Raw genomic sequence first — 16,274 nt, 5'->3', positions numbered from 1 at the left:
TATGGCCCCCGACAAGGATGTTCATGCACTCCTCAGATAATGAATATGAACCATAAAAACAAGAACATACCTCAAGGCGCCGCAGCTTGCAAAGCACCTTGCTAACATTGAGCTCCAATCTATTTTTATGGTTCATTAAACGAGGTCCATTAATTCTACTAATATGGCTATTAGGACCTTAGTCATAGTAATTGGTCAAATGTTTCTGGAAGGTACTCATTGTTCAACATTTTTGTAGTAATTCTGTACATTGAGCTCCAATCTATTTTTATATCTTCAATTTATGAATGCTCTGCGCTTTACAAGTGCTATGAAAATATAGAAAAAATAGCATCATAAGAACGAAGTTTCATACTATTAAGTAGTGGTATAGCATAATAGCACATGAAACTACCCTACTTATTTTTTATTTAATTTTTCTTATGTTACTGAGGCTCCTTTGCTGTTTGGTATCCTGTTCGTTGATTGGTGCACAGAGAGGGGGTTCTCGTGAAATGCGAAGCATACGGTGAAGTCCAAGTAAACTGCAGCCTCCCGGGTGTGCCAGAGCTGACAATGTCCTTTGCTAACCCTGCAATTATCAATGATGTTACCTTCCACCCCTGTGTCCGATTCAGGCCTTGGGAATCAAATCAGATCCTATCATTTGTTCCTCCCAACGGGCAGTTTAAGCTCACGAGTTACAGGTACTCATTTGTGCGCTAGCTTTTCTTCTGTACACACTCAGCACGCTCATGTTTGATCAAACGAGCAGGGTTCAGAAACTGAAGAAAACACCGATCTATGTGAAACCACAATTAACATCAGATTCTAGGAACTGTCATGTTAGTGTGATGGTCGGGATTCGAAATGATCCTGGGAAACCTATTGATTCGATAACAAGGCAGTTCCAGTTGCCCCCTCTTATTGTTTCTGCTGATCTGACTGCAAACTATGGCACGGTTGACATCCTTGCCGACAAGGTTAGTTTACTTCCTACCATAAGTTCCACAGTAACTCCACTCATACCTGATCTTGTCACCGGTCAAGGTAAGGGGTCTATAGTAGGTAGTTTCAGAAAATTCTCTGAGAAGCTGAGCACTCTACATGTACCTGGATACGCTGGTCGACTTCGTGGCCGCCAGGCCGGGCATGCACCTGGTGAGCGACGAGGTGTACGCGAGCACGGCGTTGGCGGATCCGGGCTTCGTGAGCGTGCTAGAGGTGGCGGCCGCGGCCGCGCGTGAGGACGCCAACGCCGGGTCGCTGGCGGAGCGCGTGCACGTGGTGTACGGGGTTGTCCAAGGACCTGGGCCTGCCGGGGTTCCGCGTGTGCGCCATCCACTCGTTCAACGTCGGCGTCGTGTCGGCGGCCACCAAGATGTCGAGCTTCGGCCTAGTGTCATCGCAGACGTAGCACCTGCTGGCGTCGCTCCTGGGCGACGGGGGCTTCATGCGGCGGTACGCAGCGGAGAACGCGCGGCGGATCGGGGCGCGGCGCGCGCGGCTGGCGGCGGGCCTCGCGGCGGCCAACGTCGCGTGCCTGGAGGGCAGCGTGGGGCTCTTCTGTTGGGCCGACATGCGGCGCCTGGTGCGGGGGCCCACGGCGTCGTTCGAGGGCGAGATTTAGCTGTGGAGGAAGCTGGTGTTCTAGGTCGGGCTCAACGTCTCCCCGGGCTCCTCCTGCCACTGCAGCGAGCCCGGGTGGTTCCGCGTCTGCTTCGCCAACGTGTCCGCCAAGACGCTCGACGTTGCGCTCCAGCGCCTCGCCGACTTCGCGGAGGCGAAGGCCACCCGGGGCCCCGCGCGCCGCTTGCTCGCTGCTGCAGGGGTCTGAGGCCGGACGATAGCCGGTGGTTGGAGGTCGTGGCTGAGGGTGATGCCGGCTGCTGGAACGGGCCACGGGCGACGACGGGAACAGGGACCGCCAGGGGGTACGACGGGCGTGGGGGCATCGCGAGCGGGGGCGAGCGGGTTTCTCGGTGTCAGGCGCGGGGGCGGTTTCACCGTGGGGAGGCGGGGGATCGAGCGTTGTGGTCGCGGCATGCGCGGGCGCAGGGGTGGTTGCGGGAGTATGGAGGCGGGGGCACATGGATGGTCTACACTATTGACTTAATAGTTAGTAGAGATTACACGGATAAAAGCTAAACGTCGAGACGAATTTACTAAACCTAATTAATTCACAATTATGATATGTTCACTGTATCATGATATTAGCGAATCATTGATTAATTAGTTTTAATAGATCCATCTTGACGTTTAATTCTCATATGTATAATTAGTTCTATAATTGTACTATCTTTAACACTTTTAACGGACATCTAACTATTTGATGTGGCGCGCACTAAAATTTAGTAACACTACCCAAACAACCCCCTATAACTATCTTTTTCCTCGTCTAAATGCCTTTCTCCTTTATGCTATATTTAGACGCTTGCTTATTTACGTTTACTTATAAACAATGTCATATTATATAAATATAAAACATTGTTTTGTACACAATGGTCATAAAAGGGTCGTTCTTTTATATTCTTTTATCTGAAGTGGACATGAGAGGTAAGGACCAAGGATCCCTACTGTTACTAAAAGGCAATAAAAAGTACAACGGAAGGGCTGGAAAGTCACAAAGTTAAGGATGTCATTGAATCATGCGAGAGGTTGCAGGTGGCACACAAGCGCCGGCTACAGTGACTGGGTTGTGAGTTGTGAGTTGTGACTGTACGGAAAATCAGCTGTGTTTAAAGGAAGGACCAGCAGGAGAGAACCGGGAACATTGGATCACGATGGATCAACGGCAGACGAGTGGTGCTGCACGGGCACCGTTATCCGTGGGCCGATAAGGGCGATGGGTCGGCCATACAAAAAGGCCGTGGACGCGGACCCGCGCACGGGTCGCTGTCCCTCGCCTGCCCCGCCGCCCCTAGCCCTTTCCCCCCGTGTCCGGTGGTTGCGGCTGCCCGCATCATATTCCCACCTTGCGAACGAGGACGAACTGCTACCCCCTCGCCTCGCCCTCGCCGCCTGCTCCTCTCCAGTTCTCCCCCACCAACCGCAGCAGCGAGAGCGAGACTGAGAATGGCCGCGGCGCCGTCGTCCCTCGTGTCCTCCCATCTCTCCCGCCTCGCCGACCTCCGCCGCGCGGCGGCGCCGGCCACTCCCACCGTCCCACAGCAGCTTCGCGTCGGCTTCTCGCGCCGCCGCGCCCAGCGCGTCGTCGCCATGGCTGGATCCGGCAAGGTGCGCCGCCGCCTCCGCCGCCGCCGCTGTTTAACCGTCTGCCCATGTGGTGTCTGCGCTCATGCTCCCGCTTCATTTTTCTTTGCAGTTCTTCGTCGGAGGCAACTGGAAGTGCGTAAGTGCATGTTCTGCTTCTTCAGCTTTACGCGGCTTGGAGATGCTGTGTACCGATGATCCTGGAGATGCTGTGTAACTGTATCATTTTTTGGCTGTTGCCGCATTGGGCATTCCAACGGGACAGGGACGAGATTTTTTTGTCGTCATGCATACCACGGCTCCATCGACCATCGCCACAGTGTTGCGCCGGCCTCCCCTCCTTGGTTCCTGCCGTAGTGCAGCGCTGGCCGCCGGCACCATACATATATCGTGATTTACTCCGTACATGGCCACTTCTAGAAATACAATCGCTTCTCTGCTGCCCAGCCCAGCTTGGTCTGCCAGCCAGAGCCGTTTTGTTCGGTATATAAAAAGTGTGTCTGTGTGTTTTTTTGGAAAGGCAGGTGTATAAAAGTTGATATTGCATCTTTCGCCTTTTAGAAACCTTTTAGCTGAGAGAAACCAGGGAATGCCACTAGTTCCTGCCTCCTGAGTATAGAGAGGCCTTGTTGCTTTCTTGACTCTCTTTGCTAAGCTTTGAGAGACCTGGCCGGAGGAGAGAAGATGTAAAGTGGTGCGTGTTGTGAACTTTTGAGTTGTGGTTGTTTATTAGTAATGGGTCTGCGAGTTTCATCAATCCAAAATCAAGCTTTAAATTTGCAAATTCATTTTTTGGGCTCCATCTTGGATTAGCGAACATGGCCTATTTGTTTTGAAGAAAAATCTTATACGAAGCTTCTTCACTTCAGGAGCTCTTGCTAGCAACATTAAGCTATATCCCTTGGGGTATTTAGTTACTCGTCTTAGAATTTGTGGTCTTGATGTCAGTTTCTTTACCCTCTTATTCAGAACGGAACAAAGGACTCCGTTAGCAAGCTTGTCTCTGAACTGAATGCTGCTACCCTCGAAACTGATGTAGGTAAGCCCATTTGTTCCATCTCTACATATCCTAATCTTTCTCTTTCTATGATATTCACGTTTGGTGCATGCATCTGGTTGGTGTTCGTATGCTTTCCTGTTGCACATAGGTTAATAGGGATACCATATTGAATATTTGCATTTACTTGTATATCACTTGTTTTCTTTGTGTGGTACTCAAGGCTATCTACTAAAACGTAAATCCGTTGCTAATTCAATGTTTGGATAGTTGCCTCACAGAAGAAGAAAAAACTGCTGGCAAAATGTTTGCTTAATGCTCCCAATGAGATTTGTTAGTCACTTTCCTGCACCCCTTTTATGTAACTGTAAGAAACTCAAGCATCTGAGCTACCTGCATCATGTATCTGTACCATGTGGCATGGAGACACTTTTTCCATGTTTGTAGCAGGCTTTTCTGTTGAATACAAAATTTGTATCTCAGGTTCTGCAAGTGCAGCTATAGGAGTAATCTATTGGCAATTTAGACGGGGTTCCGTTCATGGGCTCCAAATTATAACCACCACGTAATATCTTGGGTTGGAAACATGTATAGTAGAGAGAATTATCTAAGAACTTCTATTCCATTTTACTGCTTGTTTCTTGCGCAATAAAGCAGTCAAACTAATGTGTGGCGTTATGCAATTCTGCAGATGTTGTGGTGGCTCCTCCATTCATCTATATCGATCAGGTCAAGAATTCACTAACGGGTCGCATTGAGGTTTCTGCTCAGAATGTGTGGATTGGAAAAGGAGGAGCCTACACCGGAGAGATCAGGTTGGGTACACTGGACACTGGTTATCCTTTTCTTTGCTAAGTATATTCATGGAGATTGCAACTAGCTGTAAAGCGGTTATAAAACCATCAGTCTGTTGGTTTTACGGGATGGACTTTGTATAATATGTAACAGCGGATTAGGAGCTTATTATTTCACTTCTAGCTTTGCTAATGGCAGTTTTACCTTTCCCTTAAAATATTACAGTGCAGAACAACTGGTGGACATCGGTTGTCAATGGGTTATTCTTGGACACTCAGAGCGTAGACATATTATTGGTGAAAATGACGAGGTGATTATTTTATGTGCATATGCTACTGGTTTGATGCTTGCAGAAACATAGTTTGTGATTGCAATATAACAAGTTGCTCAAATGCAGTTTATTGGGAAGAAGGCTGCATATGCATTGAGCCAAAATGTTAAGGTTATTGCCTGCATAGGAGAGCTTCTGGAAGAGAGGGAAGCAGGGAAAACTTTTGAAGTATGTTTTGAGCAGATGAAGGCTTTTGCAGGTGAAATTTCTTCATCTTAGGATTTTTTTTATGGGCGTTCTAGAGAAGAAGTTGGGAGGCATTGATTTAGCTTGAGGTGTTGATGCATGCGCAACATGTATCTGCTTGCAGATAGTATTTCAAACTGGGCCGATGTTGTGATTGCATATGAGCCTGTTTGGGCTATTGGAACCGGAAAAGTTGCTACTCCTGAGCAAGCCCAGGAAGTTCATGCTGCTGTACGCGATTGGTTGACGACCAACATATCACCTGATGTTGCCTCTAGCACCCGAATAATCTATGGAGGTTGGTTTCTCGTTTCACATAAGCTGTCAGGATAACGTGTTTCGCGTGTTTCTTTTTCCATTAAATTTGAAAATGGAAAGATTGAACTTGGAACCGTGGTTTGCAGTTTGCTAAATTACTATGAGGATAACGTGTTTAACATGGCTTGATGGCCCTGTGATGTGACCATCTTCATTTGCTCTGTGTTGCAGGTTCTGTGAATGCAGCCAACTGTGCAGAGCTAGCAAAGAAAGAGGATATCGATGGTTTTCTTGTTGGTGGTGCCTCCTTGAAGGTATGGCAAATTAACCTCAAATCTTTGTACATAATCTCCTTTGTCCTGTACCTTCTATTGTCAGTAGCTGCTGCCTGTAGCTCTTAAAGCTCATCTTGCAACTTCCATTATGCATTTCCAAATCTCATGGTGTTTAACATGACTATGTATACTGATCTCTGATCAGCAGTGGCTTTTAAAACCATCCATCCACCTGCGATGTCTTTCTGCCTCTGTTCTCAGTGTTGTTAAATAGGGCTATGTTATTTGATCTCTCCACTCCGTACGCAGCATATATAGGTTATAAAACCTTCAAGAAGCTGTCGAAGTTTTGATACATCCCTTGGTTTTGGCAGGCCCCGGACTTCGCCACCATTATCAACTCAGTGACCGCCAAGAAAGTTGCAGCCTGATGGACCACCCTGTGAAGAAATAAGAGGCCATCACCGTGTCGCCTCATCTGCCACGCCTTAAAGCCTGTAGGAGGCGTCACCTCCTGTTTTTGCTGATTTGCAGCACGGGGACAGAAAATAATGTTTTGCTCTCGTGGATCTGCACGTGACGAGGAGAGTTCAGTTGTCGTGAGCGATGTACGTTGGGAATATTGTTATGTGGTCCTTTTCTAAAGAAAAAAAAATGTTGACAGTCAAGGAGAAATGTAAGCGTGTTTTTTTTTAACAGAGAAGCTACATCTTACTGTGACTGTGAGTGTTCCATCACTCGATTCTTTCCTTTTCTTCTACATGTCGGTCCGGGTTAGAACAAAATTAAGGGAGGCAAGTAGTCTAGTCTAGATGAGGCGAGTGGACGGGAGAGAGGAGGTGGCCGGGCCGGGGCGGGCTAGCGGTCTAGCGGATGGGAGAGGACGTGGAAGGAGGTTGCCGTTCGCGCAGTAGGAATTCTACAGCCACTAAGGCTGTCCGCACTGAAGGACTCGGCACGCTACGCTACAGAGATAGGGTTTACCTGCTGCAGTGGTCTACCTTTTGAGCTACGCTATTTCCCAGTAGTAGTGCTGGAACGGCATATGTAGAGTAGTACGGCATAAACCCTATGCACTGCTTGGGTAGTTGGGTGGAATGAAAGAGAAATAAAAAAAATAATATAATATGTGATAGTTGGTATAGAGTTGAGATATAGAGTAAATATGACTGCAGAGGATTGTGGTATAGAGTAAACATGACTGCTGACGAGGATAGAATATTCCTTTTAGAGTAGAAATTTAGAGTAGTATGAGTGCGGATAGCCTAATGCGGAGCCTCGACGAGACCCCACGGCGGCAGGCAGGGCGGTGGTGGCGTGTCATAAAGGGAGGAGAGGATAGGCAAAGAACGCCGGTGCTCCCATACACAAAATACATCCAACTCATCCGTTCAGTATCTAACGGTGTACCAGTTTTTTTTTAATAAACAGCACTAACATGGGGAGTACGGGAGGACTTATTTGCAAAAATGTTATAACACATTAACATTGTTGGATACAGAACGGATGAGTTAGATGTATTTTACGCATGGAAGCACAGGCGTCTTTTGTCTACAGGATATGATCTCTCTTTAGAAAGCTGTGAAGAAAATAAATCTAGTATGTAAAAACAAAACCGTAATAATCGAGTGGGAGTTAGACAAATTCTTTGTTACGTCTCAGTAGTCAGTACTTTGAAATACATGTTGTAGTGATCGTGCAGGATCGCAACTTGGTGCGAGAAGAGCTGACCAGTCGTCCAATCCACAAATGACGCAACGAGTGACGGACAGTGTTCTCTGTTTGTAACCGAATACTAGCAATTTGCATGGATGAGCGGCCCGGAATATGGGATTTTTTAGAAGGAACGCTTGAGGCTTGACAACAGAGATTGAGAAATGTGCGCGGCTCTGCTAGTACTAGGGGTGCTCCGGGTCTATATCCATTTAAATAATACAGATACATGTATTCATATCCGTTTCTAACGTGAATACTAAATAAATATGTCTTAGTTTATTTTTCTAGTATTTTTTACTGCATCAACCTTATTTGTGGGTTTTGCTGAATAGATATAAAAAGCTAACAATATTTTATGAGATTTATAGTTACTTACGATTGTGAAAAATGCAAATAAAATTTTAAGACCCTCGTAATTCTAACTTGGCAGAGTTTAATTCTAATTTATTTTTATTTAATCTTCTCTTTAGTATAGAATGTCTTACTATCAGGAGGGATTCAAAAATCCGAAACTTACAGGTGTCAAAATATGCTCAAAATTTTAATCACCAACTCCTAGGACGGCTTCGGCAAGAAAGCAATCCACTGGTTACACCGCCCCCACCACCAGAAGCGCGCTACATGTGAGAGCTAGCAAGTTGCTAAATAGCGCTATTAGAAGAAAAATAGTTTGGTCTTTAATGATTCCTCATGTTTAGAGAGTAGTTCGATTTTAAATCTAATTTTGACAGGTCTATCCTCATCGGACCTGTCTGGCGGCAGGGTCAAGAGCGGAGGACGTCGAGGGCGTAGGAGAAAAGATCGATCGACATGACATGTGGGGGCGGTGGTTCGATGACGCAACCTATAGAGTAACAGTGGTCCGATGATAGAGGAGAAGTTTGTGTTACACGTGTCGGACCTAGTTCCCTCGTTACGAGAAAGTGAAAAAAAGAACATGTCGTACTTGGCTACTTCGCTGTGTGGAAAGAGAAAAAATGAGCACGCGTGAAAAAAGTGATGCCACATTTGTCTAGAGAGTTTCTATGAATTTAGTAAATGTAAACTGTAAATGAGATTAGATAGCAAATCTATTGAGAACTAATGAAGAAATATTTTTTCTGTTTATTTTTAAAATTTAAGATTTATTATTTTTAAATTTAAGATTTAGACAAATATTTAGAGAAATATTAAAGACCGCCAGAGTAGACCACCGGGCAGCGGCACCCACCTGCGCCCCCAACCCGCCGTGAATGGCAGACGCACGTCATCAGCTCGCGCTGCCGCTTCCGTTGTGCCGCATCCACGGGATGGATGGACCACAACCTTTTCACCGGATCCGGTGACCGTACAACATAAATGACACACGCCGCCCATGACAGGCAGCTGAAAATTCCCACCGCCCAGTGCCCACGGCTGACAAACGCTACGTGAGCAGACTTTTCTTCGAAAAGTTCACCTTGCGAAGTTAAGGGAAACGATGTCAGAGCTGCAAAGTTGAGGATTGGATTAGCTGGACTGATCAGTCAGTTAGGCCCACTCCAACGGGAGGCATGCAAATCAGGCAACTATATGTATTTTTAGCTGGTGTCTGTAGTTTACCTGTCCAGTCATACTCTAGATCTTTCCAACAGCACAACCATCCATACGTTTAGTTGGAATGAAGTAGACGCTAGGATCCAGTGGTCAGTCAAGAACGAAGAATTTAGCTGCCGATCACAGTACCAGGTAATATGGCTTTTCTCTCTCCTGTCTTCCATTTTATCTGGCTTGTTTAGCTGCTTCATTGGAAGAAAAATTGCATTGCTACAGTGGAGGACAGCTATTTTAGCTTTATCTGTCCGGATAGCTGGTCTGTTGGAGTGAGCCTCAGGATTGATAGGATGGTTAGCTAACGAGTTAAAAACTTCAGTAAAGTTGAAGCTTGCCCCATGTTTGGACGAGCTAAGACTAAGACCTAAAGATCCAAAACGAGCAAACTAAAACTAGTTAGTAATTCAACATAGGAGTTAATAGGACTAGATTGGGGCTGCCAGTCCAAACATATCATAATTTTACCCAATTTTTAGCCAACTAACAATTCTCTTGGAATCCAAGGGCACTTAGAATAAAGATGGACAAGTGATGGTTTCTTCAGAAGATGGAGAACAAAATCATGTTTTAAATTAAAATCTTGTGCTTGTCCAACTGCTTGCTATCTACATTCTTTCCGAAGTGAGTATACGTATCCCACAAATCTTCAGGTGGTAGGTGCTCTGAAAAGAAATTCCATCATAAAGTTAAGCACGGCGGGGACGACACCTTGCCCGGTACAGTCACAACGAGGAACAACTTCACTCACTCCTCTTTGACAAATCTAATTCCGAATTATGTAGTAACAGAAAGGGGGAAAAAAGTAAGCCTCCTAAGGTGTGCAGAGATTCTTCAGGTCTTCTTCCTTGGCGTAGGTATTCGGGATGAGCCTTGAGGCATAAGGATACAGATCCTTGTACGAATTTCTGATGGTGCCTTCTGCTACACCAGTAGCCAAGGATATATCTGCAACAGATTCTCCAGAATCAATACCTGTACATCAGTCACAGGGGAAAACACAATGGGGGCAGCCATCCAACCTTTAAGTGGCTTCTTGTCCTCTGAGAGTTGGGTTATCATATAAATGACAGCGGCTGCAATTGAGATAGGGCTCCTCCTGCACAGAAGGATGGAAAGGAAGTGTCAAAGATCTGTTTTTCTGTCAGAAATGTGAAGTACAGATTCAACCAAGTAGAATTGAGCATATCTAGGTGTCAAAAGTCCATCTTACATGATACAAATGAAACAGCAAGTCAAATCATGGCTTGCAAATTTTTTTGGTGGTGGCCTGGCAAATAAACTAAACATGACTGCAAATTGATTATTAGTTCCTCTGATCATACAACCATTAGGTCATTTGCCTAAAATTGGTCTAAGCTTGAATCTAAGAGTCAGTGATTCAAAAACCACAGACATTCAAACAAACAAGCAACAATCTTGAAGCTAAACAGAAACTTTCATGCCACAGCAGGTCCTATAACTGCAATCAAATGGAAATGGGGAATTGCTAGTGTGTACAGAGTTTGAAATTCCATAGTCCAAACCTTATATCAAGCTCCTCCGAGTGCTTAACTGCATCCTGGGCTGCCCTAACAGCTTGATTGTTCATCCCAAGAGTTGAGCAGAAACGTCTCTGCAATTTTTATCAGCTTATAAGCTACCAACTTAAGAATTAAGGAAATTACCAACTCCAAAAACAAAATGACGCTACAAATTTGGACAAACATACCAGAAAATTTCCAGCGTGAATGGTTCCCATCTCCATAGATTGCCCCATCTCAACTTCCAGTTGTTTCACTATAAATTCTTTTGCTCTGCCAATTTCTTTCTTTGTGGCCCCATTAGCAACTGAACATATTTCTGCAACAATCGAACACAAAAAAAAACGAACTGAGTGTTGCATGGTTATGAATTCTAGTGTCTAGGAAGCCAAGAATTTCTAAGAATATGTACCTTTCACAGTTCTAGGCCGATCTTCTTGTCTACAAGCAATATATAGGCATGCAGCTAATATGGCATCTTGATTTCTTCCCCTGATAGATTTGAGATCTTCAACTTTCTTGTAGATTTCATTTGCTCGGTCCTTGAAGAGTAAAGACAAAAACAAATAATTACTCCCTCCGTTCAGAAGTGGTAATCATATTTGGCCAGAGAAAAAGTCAAACTTCATAAATTTTGACCAACTAATCAAATTCCATTAAAGTTTAGAGCATATAATCTGCATCAATAGATTTGTGTTAAAAGTGCCTATAAGATGGTATTTATTTTTAGACCGTCGACTTTACATTACAAGAGAAATTGATGGTCAAAATCTATTTTGAATGACTTTTTCTCTGGTCTAATATGATTACCATTTTTTAATGGAGGGAGTACTACATATCAGTAATTTAGCTGAATTAAGCTATAAGTTATTGTTCTATCGAACACAGGAAGCAACAATATGTTCAATGACTCAATGAGTATTTAGGGAAGTGTTAAACATGTCATCTATCTTCAAAAAGAGAAAAAAGGCTACCATACATATACATAACATGAATCACTTAGGGTGTGTTTGGTTTGAAGAATGAAGTGGTTCATCTTCTTCTCACTCCTCACTTTTTTATTTGGTTTATGGAATAGAATGAGTTGATCCATCATCATCTTATTCCTCATAAGCTAATAATTAGTATATACATGATGAGTGGATTGAGTCCACCAAAATTTATGGGAAGAACTTATGATGCATCACCTCATGAAGCATATGGTGACTCCACAAACCAAACACACCATTAGGGTATGTTTGGAACCTAGGAATGTGGAACGCAGAACTGTAGAAAATGTACGAATAGGAAAGGAATGAGCGTGCAAAATAGAGGAATAGAAAAAGACAGGAAAGCTGAAGAAGCAGGTGTTTGGAACACAGGTATCATAATACACAAAGTGGAGTATTATTGACTTATTGTTTGATTGAAATTTATATATTATTAAATCAGTCTAAATAACATGAGAAACCAACATAAAAGGCAACATCTTTACTCATTTCATTAAATATTTTCTTCCAATGCTCCTTATCTATTCACTACATAGTAAAAAAGGCATATTATGCACTTTCCCCAATCAATGTTTTCAAGTTGTCCCATTAATCGTCCAAGTCGGTTTGGACCAATCACAATTAATCGCCCTAGTCGATCAGCCAGAACGATCAGCAAGTCGTCTGACTTGAAAACATTGTCCCCAATCTAATCTCGGCCTTGGCTTTCAACTCTTCGTTCTGACTCCCCATTTACCTACTTCCGGTGGTTCCTAGATCAGCGTCAGCAGTGGAAGAGACAAGATCAGGATGGGGCAGACAACTTCTTGAGGTGTGATTCGGTGCTTCCTTGTTCTCGCCTCCCTTCTTCGTACGCACTGTCTCAGACATCCCCAAAGGAAAAGAAGACCAGAGATAGGAGTTGATGTTTGGTTTCCTTTGAAGTAGTGTTATCCTCAAGGTTATTATGGCGTCGCCTAGGCGTCCAGGCGAGCCTAGGTTCTAGGCGTCGATCCCGCCGCGCCTTGGATGCGTATGGCGTTGCCTGGCGTGCCTAGGCGTCGCCATGGCGTCCAATTTCGCCACAGACGCCACACAAAGGTGCTTACGCGGGAGGTTTTTAGGGTTCGCGGCTTTGCGTGCGTACATGCTAGGGTTTAGGGTTTGCAGCGCGCCAAACCGAGAGAGTGGGAGGGAAAGAGAAGGAAGAGAGGGTGGGGCCTTTCCTGCAGTGCGCCGTTGGCTCGTTGCCTCCATCCTGCGCGCCGCCTCTCCTCCATCCGGCGTGCCGCCTCTCCTCCATCCGGTGCGCCGCGCCGCCGCCTCCTCTAGGGCTGGAAAAAAAGCTCGGGCTCGGTGAGCCGGCTCGAGCTCGTTGCGGCTCGTGCAGGCTCGAGCCGGCTCGCGAGCTACCGGCGAGCCGAGGCGGTTTCGCAAGCTCGAAAAAATCCCGAGCCGAGCCAAGCCAGCTCGCGCAAGGTCGCGAGCCGGCTCGCGAGCCAAGCCCACGGCGCGCACCAGCAGGCATCAGCGGAGCAGCCCAATACGAATAGGCCCACAAGCAAAGCAACCGCCTAAAGCCCAATACGAATAGGCTCACAGGCTCGCGAGCCGTACCCGAGCCGAGTCGAGCCTATTTTGGCAGCTCGTTGTACCAGCGAGCCGAGCCAGGCTCGAGCCTTTCCACCTCCGAGCTGCACCGAGCCGAGCCGAGCCTGGCTCGGCTCGTTTCCAGCCCTAGCCTCCTCCATCCGGCGGCCGACCTCCTCCATCCGGCGCGCGGCGGCAAGCTGCTCCATCCAGTGGCCGGTGCTTTCCTCTGCTGTCTGCTCCATCCGATGCACGGTGGTTTCCTCTGCTCTTCCTCTTCATCAGTTCCTCTGCTGCTGCTCGCCTGCTCTCCCTCATCTCCTATTTTGTATATAGCAAGCCAGCAACACTGCAACAGCACCCTCATCAATCAAAGGCTTGTATTGTATTCTCTAACCTTACCAATTTTGCTATTGCAAGTGTTAGATTGTTAGGATTTTTTTTGCATATCCTCGCCTAGGTGATGCTCATATGGCGTCGCCTCGCCGCACGCCTAACTCGCCTAGGCGTTTGGAAGGGGGTCGGTCACCATGTCTCGCCTTAACGCCTTAATAACCTTGGTTATCCTAAACGATAAACAGTCGGTCACTTGCTGTTTAGCCATTATTTGGGCCAAACGGCCACCTAAACGGGTAAACGATCAATTAAATGAAAAAATAAACCCATGTGTACTGGGTAGCTTTCAAACAGTATAAACAGGCTGACTGCCATTTAGGCGAACAGCGCTGTGGAACGAACATCTACCCACAGGATTCCAAGAGAAAGGAATTGTCTCTTCCAGTATTCCAAACGTGCACCCTGATTTCCTTTCCTCCGTTTTGTGATCCATACAATTTCCCTTTGGAATTCCTCCAATCCGAACAGAGCCTTAGCATATACACTCACTTAAGTTTTAAAAAATAACATGTAATCAACCAAGTGTGCTCGGGTGTGTGTTGTAAGGGTTCTTCCCCTTTTTTTCTTCTTAATATAATGATATGCAACTCTTGCATGTTCGAGAAAGAAACATGTAATCTGAATATCTGATGAACTACAGATATTCCTATCAAGGGAGCATACAAAAAAGAGATCAAAATAGGTTTCAGTATTTTACAATTGACCAATTATTAGGACAGTAGACAAAACCTATCAGCGACTAAAATGGTAGATCACAGGCTCACAGCTAACACTCAAAAAAGCAACTATATAAAAAAATGTTGACAGTCAGCTATAAATAATGGACAGTAACCATCAGATTCGTTACCTTAATAGTAGCCACAAGACCTAGCCTGCAGAAGCCATAGTTTGTATCAGCACACGACAGATGTTATGAAATTAAAGTCGACACAGCTAAAATAAAATTAGTTATCAACTTGAGTACTGTGCATCTATTCGCCCAAATCAGAAATATGCGGCGATATATTTTTACTGTATCTATAATATATGCCGCAATCTAGAATGATCCTTCACTAACAAATCATGTGCCTAAGGTATAGGTAATACACGACATCACGATTAACATCCCCAATGCTAATTTTGCATAACATAGTGAATAATGATGCATAGGTGCAAGCAGCACAACTACTCTAGCCAAACCTATTGTGTGCCCAAATAAAAACCTAACCTTTGACAGTTCCCGAAGAAATTAAGGATATTAGATGGGTTCCCATATTATAAAGAACGGGATTTCAGTAGATCCAAGGGACAAATCATCCAGCACCAAACCCTGCAAGAACATGCAAAAATACTAGACGCAATATATCAATCAGATGTTCCAAATCTAGACCCGCAGTCATAACCAACCCTGGTCACATTCCATAGCCCCAGGCGTAAAATCAGGCAGCGCGCCGCACGCATGAACGTAACAAGCACACGCCATATCCTACAAATCAGCGCAAACTACTAGCAAGCCACATAATTTGATCGAATCGGATCGGACCTATAGCGTGAGAAAAGGGAGCAGCGGAGAAGGGGGGAGGCGGACCGGTCAGCCATGTTGGCGATGGTGCGGAAGGCGAGGATGAGGGATCGGTCGGGGTTGGAGCCGCGGTTCTGCCACCTGCCGAGGGAGGAGGATAGGAAGTCGCCCTGCGCACCGTTGGGCTTGGCGATGACGGTGGAGAGGCCGCCATCGGTGAGGAGCGGGTTGGTGGGGCCACCGACACGGACGGGGTCGTTGTCGTTGGACTCGTTCGCGAAGGTGCGCCACTCGGAGGTCTCGTCGACGGAGTGCGCCTCGAGGACGAGGCCGCACTCGGTGCACACCATGTCCCCCGCCGAGTGGTCGAACGCCACCTCCGTATGCTTCTTGCAGTCGGGGCAGAAGGAGTCGCTCATCTCGCCCGACGACCGCCTCCCCTCCTTCCTTTCTCCTTTCTCCTACGCAACCGGCCCTGTGAGGCGTGGCGAGGGAGGCGCGGTGATTTGGGGGCCGGGGAGAGGGAGCGCCCACAGGAGAGGATGGGGACTGCCGAAGGTTGGGTGGGTGGGGGTATAGATGTCTATATGGCTGGGAGCCTGGGATGCTCTGTTAGCGTGAAGCCTACCACTGTTGTAGCCTGATACTAGTCTCCGTCTGGCACAGCCCGTTGTGCATCGTGCTCGGACCGGCCTGACACAGTGGTCGTGCCATGCTTAGGTTCGGAGGACGGCACACCATGCTTGGCCTGGTCCACCATAGAAATTAGGGAGGCACGACACCGGTCTGATTCCTTGCTGCATAACAATATCGCACCTCCCCGAGCTCTACCCATCCCCGCGCTCGCTCATTTCTCACTGCTTGAAACCCTAAACCTTATCCTCTCCTGGCTCCAGCTCCCGGCGACCTGCGAAATCTCTCCTCAGCCGCCTCCTGTCGACGGCTACCGGCGACAGCTTATTTGGACATCTATACTC

General features: G+C 46.3%; 2 protein-coding genes and 1 pseudogene across 3 annotated transcripts; 2 read left to right on the top strand and 1 right to left on the bottom strand.

The window, feature by feature from the left end:
• The first annotated feature begins 298 nt into the window (after positions 1–298).
• LOC103634270 (1-aminocyclopropane-1-carboxylate synthase 1-like) lies at positions 299–1,816 on the top strand (annotated as a pseudogene).
• Positions 1,817–2,967: 1,151 nt separating this feature from the next.
• LOC100191222 (Triosephosphate isomerase) lies at positions 2,968–6,788 on the top strand. The gene is made up of 9 exons (NM_001136656.2): positions 2,968–3,216; positions 3,305–3,331; positions 4,162–4,231; positions 4,881–5,004; positions 5,210–5,294; positions 5,382–5,514; positions 5,626–5,799; positions 5,991–6,073; positions 6,409–6,788. Exons 1-9 carry the CDS (start codon positions 3,055–3,057, stop codon positions 6,463–6,465), a joined length of 915 nt encoding a protein of 304 aa, NP_001130128.2. The 5' UTR covers positions 2,968–3,054; the 3' UTR covers positions 6,466–6,788.
• A 3,049-nt stretch (positions 6,789–9,837) lies between these two features.
• LOC100193219 (uncharacterized) lies at positions 9,838–16,005 on the bottom strand. Of its 2 annotated transcripts, XR_002748788.2 has the most exons (8): positions 15,364–16,005; positions 14,644–14,668; positions 11,255–11,384; positions 11,031–11,161; positions 10,846–10,934; positions 10,342–10,418; positions 10,071–10,267; positions 9,838–9,984 (listed from the first exon to the last, which is right to left on the bottom strand). XR_002748788.2 is itself a non-coding variant. In NM_001349830.1 (7 exons), exons 1-7 carry the CDS (start codon positions 15,714–15,716, stop codon positions 10,134–10,136), a joined length of 939 nt encoding a protein of 312 aa, NP_001336759.1. In that variant the 5' UTR covers positions 15,717–15,836; the 3' UTR covers positions 9,872–10,133. The 2 variants fall into 2 exon arrangements, 1 of the variants encoding a protein (NP_001336759.1); NM_001349830.1 differs by having other exon boundaries at positions 9,872–10,267; positions 15,364–15,836.
• Between the last annotated feature and the right edge of the window lie 269 nt (positions 16,006–16,274).

The sequence above is a fragment of the Zea mays genome, chromosome 7 (genome assembly GCF_902167145.1).
Source record: "Zea mays cultivar B73 chromosome 7, Zm-B73-REFERENCE-NAM-5.0, whole genome shotgun sequence".
NCBI classification, from domain to species: domain Eukaryota; kingdom Viridiplantae; phylum Streptophyta; class Magnoliopsida; order Poales; family Poaceae; genus Zea; species Zea mays.
Note: the sequence above shows the minus strand (reverse complement) of the source record. Positions and strands in the feature narration are given on the sequence as shown.